The sequence below is a fragment of the Chenopodium quinoa genome, unplaced genomic scaffold, assembly GCF_001683475.1.
Source record: "Chenopodium quinoa cultivar QQ74 unplaced genomic scaffold, ASM168347v1, whole genome shotgun sequence".
Taxonomy (NCBI): Eukaryota; Viridiplantae; Streptophyta; class Magnoliopsida; order Caryophyllales; family Amaranthaceae; genus Chenopodium; species Chenopodium quinoa.
Window position 1 is genome coordinate 59,666 of NW_018744878.1, and position 17,613 is coordinate 77,278.

General features: G+C 32.3%; 1 protein-coding gene across 10 annotated transcripts; it reads left to right on the forward strand.

Moving 5' to 3' along the window:
- The first annotated feature begins 10,243 nt into the window (after positions 1 to 10,243).
- Positions 10,244 to 14,171, forward strand: LOC110705346. 10 transcript variants are annotated; one of them, XM_021883186.1, is made up of 5 exons: positions 10,244 to 10,365; positions 11,588 to 12,690; positions 13,420 to 13,493; positions 13,675 to 13,734; positions 13,844 to 14,171. In XM_021883186.1, exons 2-4 carry the CDS (start codon positions 11,738 to 11,740, stop codon positions 13,725 to 13,727), a joined length of 1,080 nt encoding a protein of 359 aa, XP_021738878.1. In that variant the 5' UTR covers positions 10,244 to 10,365; positions 11,588 to 11,737; the 3' UTR covers positions 13,728 to 13,734; positions 13,844 to 14,171. The 10 variants fall into 10 exon arrangements, with proteins under 10 accessions (XP_021738878.1, XP_021738877.1, XP_021738876.1 ...); XM_021883185.1 differs by having other exon boundaries at positions 10,246 to 10,365; positions 11,607 to 12,690; positions 13,828 to 14,171; XM_021883184.1 differs by having other exon boundaries at positions 10,246 to 10,365; positions 11,607 to 12,690; positions 13,841 to 14,171.
- The last annotated feature ends 3,442 nt before the right edge of the window (positions 14,172 to 17,613 follow it).

The window sequence follows — 17,613 nt, forward strand, 5'->3', positions numbered from 1 at the left end:
ATGAAAACATATAACCAAAGTAATCATTTACTTTATGTCTATATAGTATATATGCATCAATGGCACTCCATGCAATTGGACTTTTTCGCACAAGAAGTTAAATACCCAATTAAAAATAATTCAAAAAAAAGAAATAATAATTGATCAAGAAATATGTACTCTAGTCCACTTGATTGAACTTTGTACTCGAAACCCTCGAATAACAAATTAATATAAACTATGAGTTACATTAGTATATGTAACATACTACATTAAATAATTAATGCCTTTTGCTATCCTTTAGCCCATTAAAAATCTTCTTAATTTTAGCAAAACCAAAACTTTGCTAAGGAACGCACGGAACTTGATTATTATTATTGCTCACATAATATAATCATACAAACTATCTCATAGCCCTTGCACAACAAGTTGTCAGAGTTCAAATAGAATTACAAGGCTATCCTAAAAATAAGATCCAATAATGAAATACAGAGTACATCTTTTACCTAATTATTTCAGAATATATCAGATCTGATCCTAATAACTTTCGAATTAAAAGTTTATTGTTTTGCAAAGAAATTTATAATGAAAGTTCAATTTCATGTTATTAAAGAATAAAAAATTAAATTGCAAATCAACGTAAAGAAGAAAACTACCTTTTTGAATCGGCAAGTCTTGATTTTAATCAGTTGGGTAGAGCTTTGGTGTTGATAACGTGTTATGAAATTAAAGAGAAAAAGGGGAAAATAGAGGAGAGAATAAATCTATCTTCATCTTACTGAATGATGTGGGAGTACATATATATACTTGTGATACAATTAGGATTCCATCAATAACATAATACTAAAGGTGAATCTGATATGACACTTGTCATATTGTGATTAAAAATTTTCCGCCAGTTTTAACTTTCCTTTTTTTTTTTTTTTACAAATCTTCATGAATATTTATTTATATATATTAGAATATTTAACCTTCAATTTGGCAATTAATAACATAATACTAAAGGTGAATCTGACATGACACTTGTTTTGTCATGTTCTAATTAAAAAATTTCCCGCCATTTTTAACCCTTTTTTTTTTTTTTACAAATCTTTGTGAATATTTATTTATATATATTAGAATATTTAACCTTCAATTTGGCAACTATATTATATACAAAGTATATTCTATAATCTATATGCATCAATGATAATAAATGAATAATATTTTAACCTATCTTTCATTATTTTATAATAGGTATTTTTTTCTAAAATAAACAAACATATACTCCCTCCGACCCCGATTGATAGTCACTTATGTCATTTTTTGACACCCAAAATGTTAGTCACATTTGTTTTTTTCAAGTACCATTAATATTATTTTTTTACCAAAATTCTCTAACATTTGCAAATATCTTTGTGCAAATTTAACTTTTCAATGTAAATTTTACTTTCCCATGTACTTTAGTTACTTTCTATCTCTACTTTTTTGCATATCCAATGTAAATTTACTTTTTCAATGTACTTTCTTTAATTCTCCTTAATTCCCGTGATTATTCTTCAAAAGTGAATATCAATTGGGGACAGAGGGAGTAATATTACAATAATAATGCACTACTCCATATCATTTTGATATTTTTTTCTTTGGAAGTTTTTTTTTTTTTTTTTTTTTTTTTTTTTTTTTTTTTTTTGCTCCAACCTGGATTGACTCTTTAACTTTTATTACGACGTATATATTTGTTGATTTATTTATAATAATAACACTACAATTCAATAAATAAAGACATAAAATAAAAATAAAAAACCTTGATTATTAATTATAAAAAAAAAGTCAATTAAATTTGTATGAAATATTATATTGGTCAAAGTAAGCTATAAAACATTGTGCCGGTCAAAACATGCCAACAAAATTGGGACGTTGAGGTATGTACATTACACATGTTCCTCTAAAAAAAGTACATTGTACGGGTTATAATTAACATAAAATTTAATTCTTATGTAAAATCCTATAATCATTAAATTTGTGTTTTTTTAAAAAAAAAATGTTTAATGATCAATAACTTTTGACATCAATATAATATTAAACTCAAGTTTTGTTTTGCTTTTTTTTTTAATTTATTATTATTATTATTATTTTAAAGAAATTCAAGTATCTATTTCAAGTTTTTGTTAAATTAATATTGTAATTAAAAATTAGGTTAAGTAAAAACCGTGCATTGCGCGGGACTTAAACTAGTTGTAGAATAATAATAAACCCGGTATATCTACAATATCCTAGAATTATCATAAGGGTAAAATGGGCATCCACTAAATACATATATTATATAACACTTTATATTTTAACATTACTAGAATGTACATGTGCAAAATGCACTGGATATATATTAAAAAATATATTTAAAATATGGAAAGTTGATTTTGATGTTGTAATTTAGACTTGAGCTGTAATGGTCGGTTCTGTTGAACCCTAATTAGCTCTGTTGTATTGAGTATTAATAATGTGCTGTTCTGAAATATGATATTCTAAGCAAAGCTTAGAACCTCAAAAAACAGGGTCTTACTCTTTTATGTTCGTGGCCACACAATGTTATTATGGGGTTTACTTTTTCAAAGTTATAGAGATTACCCGTTTAGTGTTATAAGGGTTACTCGTGTTACTCAGTTAGGGCGTGTTTTCTTACGTTGAAATTCCCCAGCTCAGTTCAGCTCAGTTCAGTCAATGAGAACAGGCCCTTAGTGTCATATGGGTTAGTGTCTTGCTGTAGAATTTACATACTTTGTTCTGTTGCAAGTAGTTATTCGCCGAGGCTAGTTGCACAAAAACGTGTTGTACATTTTTTTTTTTTTTTTTTTTTGTTTTTGATGATTAAATAAATGGAAAATGTTTGGAGGGTACTCCCTAAAAAAATGTATATAATTGAAGGGTTGGGGATTTAGGGTCTGTTCTCATACATTGAAATTCAATTTAGTTTAGTTCAGCTCAGCTCAGTTCAGTTCAGTTCAGTTCAGATTCTAATTTCCTTCTCTTATAAAATATTCATTTCAGTTCAGTTCAATTCAGCTCAATTCATTTCAGTTCAGTTCAGCTGAGTTCAGTCAATAAGAACATGCCCTTAGAGTACTATAATTGATGGGTTGGGGATTTAGAGTACAATTTTTTTTATATGTTATACTACGTACAAAAAAAAAAACACGCACCTAAAGTGAAATGCTAGTAGTTAAAAAAATAAATTAAATGGATAGTTATTGGTTTTTTTTTTTAAGAAAAAAAAATGATTAAAAAAATAATAAATAAAGTAGTGGGATTGGTAGTTTTTTTTTTTTTTTAAATTTAATTTAATTTTTTTTTTTCCTTGGGTTGGTTTACCTATATAAAAACTCCCATCAGATCTCCTCTCCTCTCCTCTCCTCTCCTCTCCTCCTCTCTTCTAGGGTTTCTCCAAAATCTTGGTCGTTTAGGCCGGAAATATTCTAATTTTTTCGGAAATTAGACTATTTTCGACCCTTTTCCTTTAATTTTATTTAGTTTTGCAATTTGAATTTCAATAAATCTACACAAGTAGTGTAGATATTCGTCCGTCTCCCTATGGTGGAGTGTCTCCCTATGGTGGAGTCGTTAATTTCGTTAGTTTAGTTGTTTGTTTTTTTTAGGGTTTGTTTGTGTGTTGGGGTTCATCTAAAAAGTAATCATCTTTTGCCCTATTGTCAGTTATTTGGTAAAGATTTGTTCGGGATCGCAACGGTTGTCAAATTTTCAAATGCGTTCAGGCGAATCAGATGAGAATCATCCTTACGGCTACAAATCGTTAGACCCTCTCTCCGAAAAGGCTGTATATTCCAGCGATGTGTGCGAGAGATGTACCACAGTGCAAGATCTTTTCAATGATCGTATCTCTGATGAAGAAAAACCTAATTTGATTCAAATTTATGTATTTGTTAATTTAGATTTCATTTGTAGATGTCGGATGGCTTTTTATTAATGAATTGATTTGTTTCAAAAAAAGTTATTTTTTTCCCTTAAAAAAAAAAAAAAAAAAAAAACTTCAAATGCATGAGAGTTGAGGATTGGGGATTTGGAGGGCTCTGGTCAAGTGACTCTACAATTATAATATAGATGAGCAGAAAATCAATTAAAGTTCCAAACTTTAAGAAATTTAAATTGTAAGGTTGCAAATTTAGGGCAAAAATATAAAGTTACCCAATTACTTTTTATTTATAGGAAAAGTTACCCAATTACTTTTAGGTACTCAATAACATTTATTCATAAATAAATAAATAAAAAGTTACCTTTGTTTTTGTAAGAACACAATTACTAAAATTTTAAGAATAAGGGTGCATTCTATTCACCTGATTTTTACTTATCTAAACTTATCTGATCTTCTGAACTTATCTGATCTTATCTGAACTTATTAACCCTTATTAGAACTTATTTTAGTTATAAATTAAAGCGCTGGTTAACCCTTATCACAACTTATTTGAACTTATTTTTCCCGAACTTATCTTATTTGAACTTATTAACCCTTATCTGAACTTATCAACCCTGAAATAAATGAAAATAAAGTGAACAACCTTAGTAAAATGCAAAGCTTAGGGCAATTATATTATACTTTGTACCTATCATACTTTATAACTCCGCCGCTCATCTAGTTGCTCGATGGGAGGTTGGTGAACATTTGGACTTTGGAGTATGTGAGACTCTATTCCTTTCCCCAAAGTATTTTAGCTTTGGTAAATTTAGATAATGTTTAATAAAATTGCTCTATCGGTTTTCAAAAAATAAAAATAAAAAATAAATAAAAAACTTCGTATCTTTAAAAAGGACAGTAAATTGGATTGAAAGAGAAAAAATTGGTGCTTGAAGTTACAAAGGCGGAATTAAGACAGATTGCGGTAATTTCTCACTCCGTAAATACTAGTATAAATCTACCTCTACGAATATTTATGTGGAAGAAGCATGAAGCCGATCAAAGAGGTTTTGATCTTTTGTTTTAAGTCAGCAATTTTTGGCAGTAGCCTAGTAGATAAACTCCTACTCCATACTTTCTTTATCACTTTTATATCAAAATAAAAATAATAAAAAATCATATTTTTATATATATATATAAAAAAAACCTAATATAAAAGAAGTTTTTTTGTGTGTTTATAGATAATTACAATAATTATTATATACATATAACATTGCATTTGGGTTTTTTTTTTTTTTTTTTTTTTACAAGTCTTTTATCACGTTTGTCAAAGCATAAATTTAACGATTAATATCTCTAATATTCAACAAATAAAAAGTACAAAAACTAGATTTTAATACGATATACATTGATAGAATTCAAACAAATACCACATGACTACGTTTTATAAATTACTATAGTTAGTCAAAAACTTTAATTTAAAAAAAAATGAAAGAAGTATTATTAAACATTTAACAAATAAATAGAAAAAAAATTAAAACTTCTCTCACATTGACCCTGGAATTGTTTATTAAAATTTAAAAATAATAGATATTGTTGCAATTGTTCTCTCTAAGAAAATTTTTGTGTCTTTGTTGCAATTGTTCAGTCCAAGCAATTTCTAATAACTATGCGTGATCAAGTAGGGATGTCAATGGGGTGGGACGGAGCGGATGTTGGCATTTCCATCCTCATCCCCACCTAACATTTTCATCCCCATCCCCGCGAAGAGTCCAATATTCATCCCCATCCTCACCTCGGCGGGTACAACTCCAAAACCATCCTCACCCCATCCCTCACTTGGATATCGATCCCCACCTAATCCCCAACAAAGACATCCCACCCAAGACCCACCTAATCTTTGTCTCTTAAATACAAAATCCTTCATAATTAATACAAATTATTTTTTTTTTTATTTTTTTTTTAAAAAAACATTCTTAATATTACACACATTTTTATTTATAATATAACTGTAGTACAAATTATTATAATTAATATTTTATTCGTAATTATTTTATAATATAGTATAAAAGTATATAAATTTGCTTTTAAAGATATATAGATGTGGGTATAAGGTGAGGATGGGGCGGGTACAACTTAAAATTCGCCCCCTCCCCATCACTCGTGGCGGGTATGATTTTTATCCCCATCCCCGCCCCACCAACCGCCAAACTGAGACCATCGGGGCGGGTCTCCTACTTGACCAGCCCCACAAACATCCCTATGATCAAGGTATTAATGCTAAGGAAGTAAAGATTTTGAAAAATAAAGCATTAATTGTACTAATTCTAAATATGTGTATATGTGATCTGTGCACTCGAGTGCACCATGCAAATAGACGCTACACATAGTTAAAAAAAAATAATGCAAAAAGAACATTGTTATCAATTGAAAAAATTATGATGTATAGAAGAAAAAAACATGTCATTGTTTATTGAGTTCTCATAATAATTTTTCTTGAAAATTAATTTCTTCCGGATATAATTCAAGATTTAATTTTGAAATATCTAAATTTAAAATGTTATTTACAAAATTTCAATTTTCAAAATATTTTTTTGTCATATTTTTCACCAATTTTTTTTTAATAATCCCTCCGTATATATATTTTTTTCCAGCGTTTGTATTTTATTATTTGCTCCATTTCTTTATTTAGAAATATTTTATACTGTAATATGTTACCTATTTCTTCAATCCTAATGGACCCTTAACTATCATACTTTAATACTTTCATATTCTTTCTCTTTCCAACTATCATACTTTATTCTTCCACTAACTCCACTTCTTTCATATTTTATTACTTTAAACTATTTTTCCTAAAGCTCCGCATGGAGAAATGGAGCAAGTAATAAAATACGGAGGTAGTATATAGTTATAAATTCATCTTAATAATGGTCATGTGTATTTCTTGTGATTTTCTTTATATGATTAATAATGTTATTTACCTGAAAAAACATGATGTACTTAAAATTTATTTGTAATGTACAGAAAATTATTAGCACTATGTTCTTTTTATATATGTAATTACTAATTATATATGTAATTACTAATCACATAAATGTTCGTTATTTATTGTTAAATGTTTTTCGATTTTTTTTCTTTGGATCATGCTAGGTATATATAAAATAATGTTCATTGCATAATATCATTAAGTTTTTTCTTAATTATAAATATTACGAATGCTCTTTAGATCCAAAATCAATCACCTATAGAGGAGCTCCTAAAAGATTATTGTCATGATCAACTTTCATCCCAGAATCTCTTGATAACGGGAAAAAAGCTCTAACCACTTGGGCTATCCCTCACTTTCAAATGCTCATGTTCATTGTAAATGTATGTAATGTTCCTTTTTTGCCAATGTTCTTTCCGGGTTCACCCTCCGTATATTGCACTCGGTCACTCGTATGTACCATAAAAAAATAAATTCAATTACAGTTTTTTTTTTTTTTTTGTTGAAAGAGAGGCTACAAACCTCAAAAACAAGAGAAAAGGAAAACAAAGACAAAATAAACAAAGAAGAAAACAGAACTGAAAGAAAAAAAAAAACAAAGCAACAACAACCTAAACTACACGAAACACAGCAAGCACTACGCCTTCTTCTCTAGAACAAGCCGAGCACGAGCCACACCACAAAGGTCCCCCAATAAAATGGCACTAAGATCCCTAGGGATTGCTCCAAACATCACTAATTTCTTAGACGAAGTTATACCAAATTAAAGTTGGCTAACCAATCGGCCACTCGATTGGCTTCCCTATAACAGTGATGCACACGAACTTCCCACCCATGTCTCAAGATAATAGCTTTGCACTTATGAACAATATGAATGAAAGGAGAGTGAGCAGGACACTACTCAAATAATAAACGCACCACCACTTCCGAATCAAGGGAGACTATAACCTTTTTATGCCCTGCATTCCACGCTATTGCAAGCCCACGAAGCACCCCCAGCAGCTCAACTTTCGTATTAGAACAAACCCCATAGTTGGCCGCGAACATCTCGAAAAGCTCCCTTTCACTTCCAATAAAACCACCAGCACCGGCTTGACCTGGATTGCCCTTCGAGGCACCATCAGTGTTGAGTTTTACCCAACCATCTCTTGGGAATTGCCACTCGATAAAAATTTCAGTTCGTTTACTCCCCATATCTTGATCAATCATGCTAGACTTATCAATAGCTCAATTTATATCCCCTACTCTAGCAATGAGGAAGGCTTCCTTGTCAAAGGGAATATTAACATCTCTCGAAAAGACTCTTTCATTCCTCCATCTCCATAACTACCAACAACACACAAAAAACATAGTTGGCATGCTCTCCGCAGCCAAAGATTTACTCGGAGCTATACCATTGAGCAACCAATCAACACATGAAAAAGAGGCTTGAATTTCATAGTTCTTCCAGCCTAACTTATGCCAAACCCATGTAGCAGCAGGGCGCACCTTCGCAATATATGATCTATATTATCTTCTCCAGCTCCAAAAACACCACATTGAGGGTCATTAGTCAATTTGCGAATAAACCTATTGGAATGGTCATTAACCTGTCCCTCATTGCCAACCAAATAAACATATGAATTCTTTGTGGCACTCTAGCCCTCCAAATGCTCTGCCAGCCCTGCATCTGGTCATGAGGTAAATCCTAACTTCTTCTAATAATTTTGATGGCAGAGCTAATGGAGAAGCCCCTTGAAGAAGTACCCTTCCTGAAAATTTCATCAATTGCATCCTCATCTTCAGCTAGCTCGTGAGAAGCAATTGCAGCCAGAGTTTTAGCATCTAGGTAATCCGCAAATAATTCATACTTCCACCCAATGTTTGCATCCCAAAAATCCCTCACAGAAAGGTCTTGGCTTGCTAAGGGAGGCATAGGGTCAACAACTTCCAACAAGGGGGTTTTAAGCGCCCAATTGCGTTTCCAGAAGCTTGTTTTATCACCTCTTCCTGCATCCATGCTAATGCCTTGCTTCAAAATGTCAATATTTTCCACAATTCCTTTCCAGGCATTTGAGGCATCCGACTTTTGATTGACACATGTCAATATCACATCTCCCTCCACAATATTTATTTATGAGAACTCTATACCACAATGCATTCGGTTTCGTCAACACCCTCCATCCTAATTTTGTAAGGAAGGCTGCATTTGCTTGCCTCATTGAACGGAGACCTAATCCACCTTCTCTCTTTGGCTTAGAGACGGTTTCCCATGCCACTAAATGAATTTTACGATGCTCCTCATCACCACCCCAAAGAAAACACCTCTTTTTTTTTTTTTTTAATCAATTTCATCGCAAGTAGAACGAGGTAATTTGGTGGTTTGCATAGTACAGTAAGGGATCGAGGATAAGCAGGCTTGCGCAAGTGTATTACGCATTTACGATCAGCCAGAGATAAAGTCTTGGCCTTCCATTTTGACAAATTAAATTCTAATAAAGATCCGATGAGATTAAGGGGCCATTTTGTTGGGGTTAATAATCAAAGGGAAAGGGAATGAATATGCCTCATTCCCTTTGTTGCTGTTTGTTTGTCATTTTTTTCATTCCCTTTACCCATTTTTATTTTTTACTTTACCCAAAATCCTTCTATCTTGATTCCCCACCCCCTTAGCCTTTTCCATTCCTTTTCCTAAGCCACCACTACACACACCAGCCACTACCTTACCCACTTACCCCTACCGCACAACCACCTCGACGTAGCTCGCCTAGTCCTCGTCGGGTGTCGCCGGAGCTCGCCCAATCCTCGGTGCCGCACCTTCCCATCTCCAAATCAAAACTCGTCGCACCTCCCTCTAAAGAATTCTCCCTTCCCGGAAAATCTTAACTCACCCACGAAAACCCATCCTCGTCCCCTTAAAACTGCCGGCCGTCACCTCCCTTACCCTCGAAACCCTAGCGGCTAGGGTTTCGAGGGTAAGGGAGGTGACGGCTGGCGGTTTTAAGGGGACGAGGATGGGTTTCTAGGGTTTTTTGTGGGCGGGGGGAAGGTTTTCGTGGGCAGGGGAAGGTGGTTTTCTGGGCGGCGAGAGGTGGGGAAAGTGTGGCGACGGGCAGCGATGGTGGAGGAGGTACGACAACGAGCGGTGAGATGGTGGTTGGGTGGTTGAGTGGTTGGAGAAGTCACTACCACCAATGCACAACCCCTCATTCCCATGCCTTTGATTTTTTTTAAAACAAACAACATAGCATAAAGAAAGGGTTTCATTCCATTCTCTTTGATTTCCTTTGTTCATTCCATTTCGTTTACCCGTGTGAACCAAACGACCCTTAAATTAATTCACATCAGATTAAATAGCAAAAATAAAGTTGATTTTTAAAATAAAAAATTTTCTATTAGGTTTTTTTCTTTTTTTTTTTAAAAAAAAAAAAAATCGCTATAAAGGAGAGAGAAAAAGTAAGAGTTTACCTACTCCCAAAGAGCTGACTTCTACAATCAAACCTCTCTGATGTCGTCTTCATGCTTCTTCTTCACTGAGGTTTCGTATCTGAAATTTTCATCCATTTTTTTTCCCATTTTTACAATCTGGGTATTTTAATTTTATTCCAAATTTAATCTGTTTCTGTTTCTTTACTCAATTCAATTGCTTACTTTTTCCGGGTTTGTGATTTTTTGCCCTGTTCTTTTTCAGATTAACTATATAATAATTGAGTTATGGAATTAAATTTAAATTTTCTCTTATATATGATTTTTATTGGACAGTTTTATGATTGAACTGATTTGTGGGGTTTTGTGAGTGTATGTTGCTCATTTTGATGATCCAGTTTAATTATACTTGTTATAATCTTTATTTTAATATAAATAGTGGATTTAATGTTTTTTTTTTTATTGATTGATTTGAAATCTTTAGGTATGTATAAGAAATTGGGGTTTTAGATCTTATTAGTTAGTAAATTGAGTTGGAAGTTTGGATTTTTTTGGGGTTTTACTTCCGATATATTTATTTTCTATAAGCTTATTAAGTATATTACAATGTTATTCATCTATAATTTTATGGGTTTTTGTTTATTTGTTGTCATGAAGGTTTAGGTATTTATATGAATGAAAATTGTTTATGGTCTCATAGACCCTAAGACTTAGGTAGGGCCAAGGGATTTATAATATTTTCTATGAAAATCTTTTTGTGATTGGATGTAAAATGATAAGCTGCCTATTGGGAATTTGCCTGAACTCCTTAGCAAACACGGTTATTGACCGGTTTATGGTGATTAGTGGTAAGGTTGCGCACATTTGATCCTCTCTAGACTTGTTTGTCCTATGAGATCTATATTGAGTGGTGGTTGTTGATACTTGTTAGCTTATATGAGTTTTCCTTCTTTTACCTTTGGGATTATGTTTGAAAAAGTAGCCAATCGTCTGCACAAGCACGGTAACTGGATACTTTCCTCTATGTCATCATCTAGTTTTTCAAGGGACCAATCTTACTTGATGAGTGCAAATAAACTCTATAAAGTTTAATGAGTGCATTAGAGAAACTGCGGGAGTAGACCTTGATGTACTTGTGCCATTTTGTGGTCCAAATAAATACTGTAAAGTTGAATGTCACTTTTGCTCGCTTTTCTATCTACCTTTTATGAATGCCTTTGATGGTAATTTTTTTTTAAAAAAAAATCACTGCATTTGTGGAGGCTCAATTGTGCTCTCCATCTTCTTTTATCTTGTCTTTCTTGAGTGGCTTAAACCTTTACATGTTTTGATAGGTAGTGTTGTCTTCTGCAGAAGTGGCATCATGTATTAAATCATTGCGTAAATTAGTCATTGGCTAGTGTTCGGTGAAGAAGTTGGTTGAGTCTCTTAGTGGCTTGAAAATTGTGAGATTTATGTAATATTGTTCAAGTTTTGGGTGTAGCATGTTCATGGCCTTTCAGTGTTTTTATAAAAGAGGGCCTCAACGAAGCACTGGTGGAGGTGAAGATATTAAGCCTCGATTAAAGTCTTCTGAAATAGTGGAAGTTCAGTTGGATACAAACTGGGATGATATATCTTGTCCAGTATGCTTGGATTATCCTCATAATAGTGTGCTGCTTCAATGCTCATCTTATGATAAAGGATGTCGTTCATATGTGTGCGACACCAATCACTTGCATTCAAACTGCTTAGATCGCTTCAAAACTGCATATGGGATACCTTCACAATCAAATTCACCACCAACATCATTTTCAGTGGGAAATGAAAATTCAGCTGCAGTAGTTCCTGAAAGCAATTGTAAGCCAACTTGTCCATTATGTAGAGGGGAGGTAAATGGTTGGGTTGTTATTGATAAGGCCCGAGAGTATCTGGATCAGAAAAAGCGTTATTGTGAAGAGGAACGATGTTCTTTTGTTGGTACTTTTTCGGAGCTTCAAAAACATGCTCAAGAAGAACACCCTGATTCCCGTCCATCAAAAATTGATCCTGCACGTCAGCTTGACTGGGATAATTTCCAGCAGTCATCAGAAATGGTGGATGTTCTTAGTACCATTCATTCAGAAGTTCCGCGTGGAGTTGTTCTGGGTGATTATGTGATTGAATATGGTGACGATGATACAGCAGACGAGTTCGAGGACTTCCCTGGTGATGAAGGAAATTGGTGGACGTCATGTATCCTGTATCAAGTATTTGATAATCTCCGCAATAGTCGAAATAGGAGGAGGTCAAGAAATAACGATACAAGAAGAGGAAGCCGCCGTTCTAGCAATGATACGTCAAATTCAGATGATGGCTCTGTGACATCTGTAGAATTTCCAGACTATAGAGGAGATGAGTTTGATGATGAATTTATACACTCCAGAGGTCCTGCAAGAAGTAATTTTAATCGCCGAAGGTTAGTTTTAGTCTTTTAGCACTAGTCAATTCTTGTTGGAATATTTTCAGTTTTTATGTGGTTCTACTAGTTTGCTCTCACCTCTAAATTTTCGAACCATATGCTATTTTATTAGTTTCTTCTATGTTTAGTGTTGTTGAATTGGGTATTATGTGTCTACTAGATAGAGTATTTTGTGTATGACAGAAATTTTCTCAATGTTTGCTTCTACATCTCTTCAGGTTTCTTGCCTGCATGTGAATGCAACCTCATAATCATATTTGTCTAATATAAACTGTAAACCATGGTTAACGGTGGTTTGCAAGAGATTTCAAACGACAAACAGAGAGAAATTAGAATTTTCTTCTCATTAAGCTAATATTGATTTGGTGAATTCCAATTTACAGTCATGCAAGTTTCATGTTAGTCAGTGTCTTTTTTTTCTTAAAAGGTGCTGCTTCATTTTTTTTTTTTTGATGCAAAAAAAGGTGCTGCTTCATAGAAGCTACATAGTAAATGTTTTTCATAAAGTAAGTTTCATGTTAGAATTCCATCACTTCCATGTCGTATGTTCTAAAAAGTAAAGCTTTCTTTTGGAAGTATTTTAAGTTCGATCTTTAAAATAAAGAACAACAGAAAATTATCTAAAATATTCATTAACAGGTATTCTTTTTTTATGGGAGGTAAAATTTCTTTTTGCAACATTTGTCTGATTATATTTGACTTTTGTTTCTCACTTGTTCAATTCAGGTTAATTGTACTGCATTGTTGGTTACAATCCTGTCATTCTATCTCTTTGCCCTCACTCACTTGCTTGATAAAAGGTTAAAAGCCTTAATTTTCCCCCCTTTTACATTCTCCATTAGATCATTCTACCTGATCGTCTGATCTTTCATTATTGAAGGCAGATGCATGTACCATGTGTTTTGTGCAACACAAAATGAATTTAAGTCTTGTTTGCATCTCTTGCTGAATTCTTCTAAATTGTAATGATACTGTCTGCAGTTCTCGAAGAAGACGCTCCCGCTTCTATGACCATTAGGTGCATTCGTGCATAACTTGTTGGTACTTATTTTTTTCTTTTTCCAAAGATTAATCTTGCAATGATTTCAGTTTTGAAATATGACTTGTTTTTAGCTGCTTCCTAAAATTTCCAAGTTCATGCTTGAAGCAGAAGCTGAGGGGGAATGATGAAAAAGCCGAAGCAGAAAAGAGTACTGTGATGTTATCTACAGCACCCTGTCTTCCGCTGCAATCAGCTTATGTCAACAATCTCAACATTCATAATCAGCTCATCTAGTTAGATATGAAATCCTAGATGTTAATGGATTTTAGTTCTAGATATAATTTTTTTTCATTGATTAGTCCTCCTTTTTCCGTTGCTTCGAATGGAATTTTAGAGATAAAAAATATCTGGGTTTTGTTTGCCTTTTGTAAGAAACTTTGGGGTAATGCATGTACATATTTCATGGTAAATATTAGATTTTGCTTTCCTTTGCTTAGTTTCTCGAAATGGCAATCTTAAGAGTTTGGATCTACACATGTCTATCATACACTCGGTATGCTTGGAGGTACACTCAAGTGTATGTAGAAAATGTAATGTGTTGGTGTTTCTATATATGAAGCTATTATAAATGAAAGTTAGCAAGTGATGTTGCAATTAGAGCATATTTTTAGTGCTTATTGAATGTTTTATGTTTTTATTTATTGCGTGAGATATATTTTCTTCTTATCCTAGTAGATTCTCATCGACCATAATTTTGGTCAACAGGAGAAGTTTAAAAATACATACAGCAAATTAGGAGACATATATGGTGGATGCTTGTTTCAGGGTCTTAATCATCAAACTTGGACCAAGTATAGTTGGTTAAAAATAGATTTAAAAAACACACCAATTATTGAATTGCGGCAAATTGTAACAATACTTGCGAGAAAAAGAAGGGAGAGCAAGTCTAAATTGATTTTTTAACGAGTTGGTCAATATAGAAAGTATTTATTCAAAAAATAAAATAAAAATAGAAAGTAATTAATGTTGTAAAATAAGGGGAAAGATGAGAGATTGAAAAAGAATATATCATTGTACTTCTATTCCATATAATGGGGTTTATATAAGAATATAAAACCTAGATCTAGATTGTTCCGGAATGATACAAAGGAGGATAATGGATAACCAACAAATATTTCATAACACTCCCCCTTGGATGTCCATTATCGAAGATTGTGGCTCATTAAAACCTTACTACGAAAAACCCTATGGGATAAAAACATAGTGAAGGAAAAAGAGTACATCATTTTTCGTAATACGCTCGAGATGTTGTCTCATTAAAAACCTTACCAGGAAAACCCAATTTGGGACAAAACCATGGTCAAGGGAAAAAGAGTGCAGCGCGTATTTTTCTCCCCCTGATGAATACATAACTTGAGATCTTCTAGTGTCGCAACAATGAATCCAATATGTTGGATATCTTCTAATAAGTGGTAAAATATCACTTGTTGATCTTCGACTCTCCTAAGCTGAAGTTGCATCTTCAATTCTTCAAGTCTTCATGTGAACATGTGAAGTGTCTTCATTTCACCATATAGTGTTTCTCTAATATCACCATTTCAAATCTCTGTTTAATAGTTGATTCAAAGGATAAAATTTTACGGTTATGACTTCTTCTGGAAGTCGTTGATAATAAATATTGATGATCATTATTTGACCAAACATTCATTAATACGAGTAATAATTTGATGACAAAACTTAGCTTGATACTATTATCATTCTTCTCATATGAATTATAATATACACACGTAATTATATACGCTAATTATGGTTCTTCTGGACCATAAAAAATTGTTAAGTGATCCATTGATATTTTTTAGACGTTTCATAATTGACACGATAGCTCTCTTGCAAATACAAATAGTTAATTTCATTAACTCTCATATGCTCAAACTTCAGGTTGAGATGTTAATTATATTGTCACGTACATAGATTTTCAAGAGTTTGATAATAATTGCAAATTCAAGATATAAACTTTGTAGGGCTGGATATTACAATAGGTCGTATATAAGTTCTTCAGGAACTCTTCTTAATTCATAATGTGCAATTAAATCGGTGTCATCAATAATTTCATCACAATTATAAGCCCATTGGAATATTAATCTCTTTCTAATTTTCAATCAAAGTTGTAAACATACCTTACTATACTTTGAATGAACATTTACATACACCACAGTTATTGTATGAAATTAATACATGCAATATGAGATATAGAAATATGATAACATATTAACAAATATACAATGAGTAATGCATCTAACAACTTCCTATATATGCAATAAATATCCATTAACTTATGACTCACTCATGCACATGAAAATAAGACTCAAAATGATGCAAGACACTGTACAGTGTGGATTTAAAATCCATATTTCATTGGACTTCGGGTCCATGATAAACTTATGATCATTATCATTATGTCGACATCAAAATGTACATATATTTCAGATCCCTTACTTATTAGTCCATTCCATTATGCATATGCATATTATTCATCGGTTCCATTATGTACCGGTATCATAAATTCCTTTAACTTACATTCCGCATGTTATTTTACTATGATATCTGAATACATTTCTCATTGGTACCATCATAATTTTTCTTATATCATAGGTCATCTATTATAATTTCAGATATCTATACTACTTTAAGATATTTCATACACTATGATATTTATATACTATTACACTATAAGTGTCAACTGCACTATCTTGCTAAATATCATATCTATTAAACATATCTTTATTTTGGAACCGATCATATAACCTACACTTCAGGTGTATTGATTCAAGTACAATTGGCAAGATTTTCTCAATGTATACACATAATTAATATGACCAAAATGTATCTTCAACGCTATGCAACATGAGTCATAACTGAATACAAATCAATCATAAATGTGCAACATATCTTGATAATAATATATAAAAGTTGGCATATATATAACTTTTCAAACTACCATTATAGGGATCATATATATTATTTATTTATTTTGATTTTCCAACTTTTGCTATTTCTTCTTCCCCTAAGTTGGTAATATATCTCTTTTATAGGGGCGTCTAATTCTTATACCAACTTAGTATATAAATTTGCATTAAAATTCATTTCACTGGGAGGATCACAATCAAATTTATCTCTTTTGGAGAACAATTTCGATGAAGAATCATTTATTCATTAACTTTATATTCATGTGTATTTATTATTAAATTTTCAATAATATTTTATCTTCTGAGATCAATGTCAATGGGGAGACATATGTTGCAGTTGTACGTTTTTCTTTCTTCTCCAATTTAATATGTGCTGACATATAATAACCCCAATCAAAAGAATTGTTATACAAGCATAAATCACTTGCTCGTAATTCTAATAGGTGATGATCTTTTGGATCATTAAAGACTTACACTACTACATTTGAGAGCTAATCCAACCCCTATTTCCGTTGTATTAGGTGTTCAAAACCGTTGTAATAATACACGGCTAGCAACCGTCACATTTGCTAGGGTTGGATTAGGTCTAATACAACGGTAAGGAACCTAATCCAACGGATTGCTCAGTCCGTTGGATTAGGTTCCTTTCCTCTTTTTTTGGAGTAACGGAACCTAATACAACGGATTGCGTCTTTCTTCCGTTGTATTAGGTCTTTCTTTTTTTTTTTTATTATTATTATTATATTAGTATTATTATATTAATATTATTATTAATATTATTATATGTCCAAAATCCTGTCCAGATTGTCCAAGCCCAGAAGTTCAACTGATCAATGTCTTCGCATCGTAATTTTGGTATTGATACATCTCTAAATCATTAGAATTTAAAATAAGAAAAACTAAGTTATGAAAAATTGAAAAACGAAGAACGAAGAACGAAAAATTGAAAAATCTGAAACGAATATCAAAAAA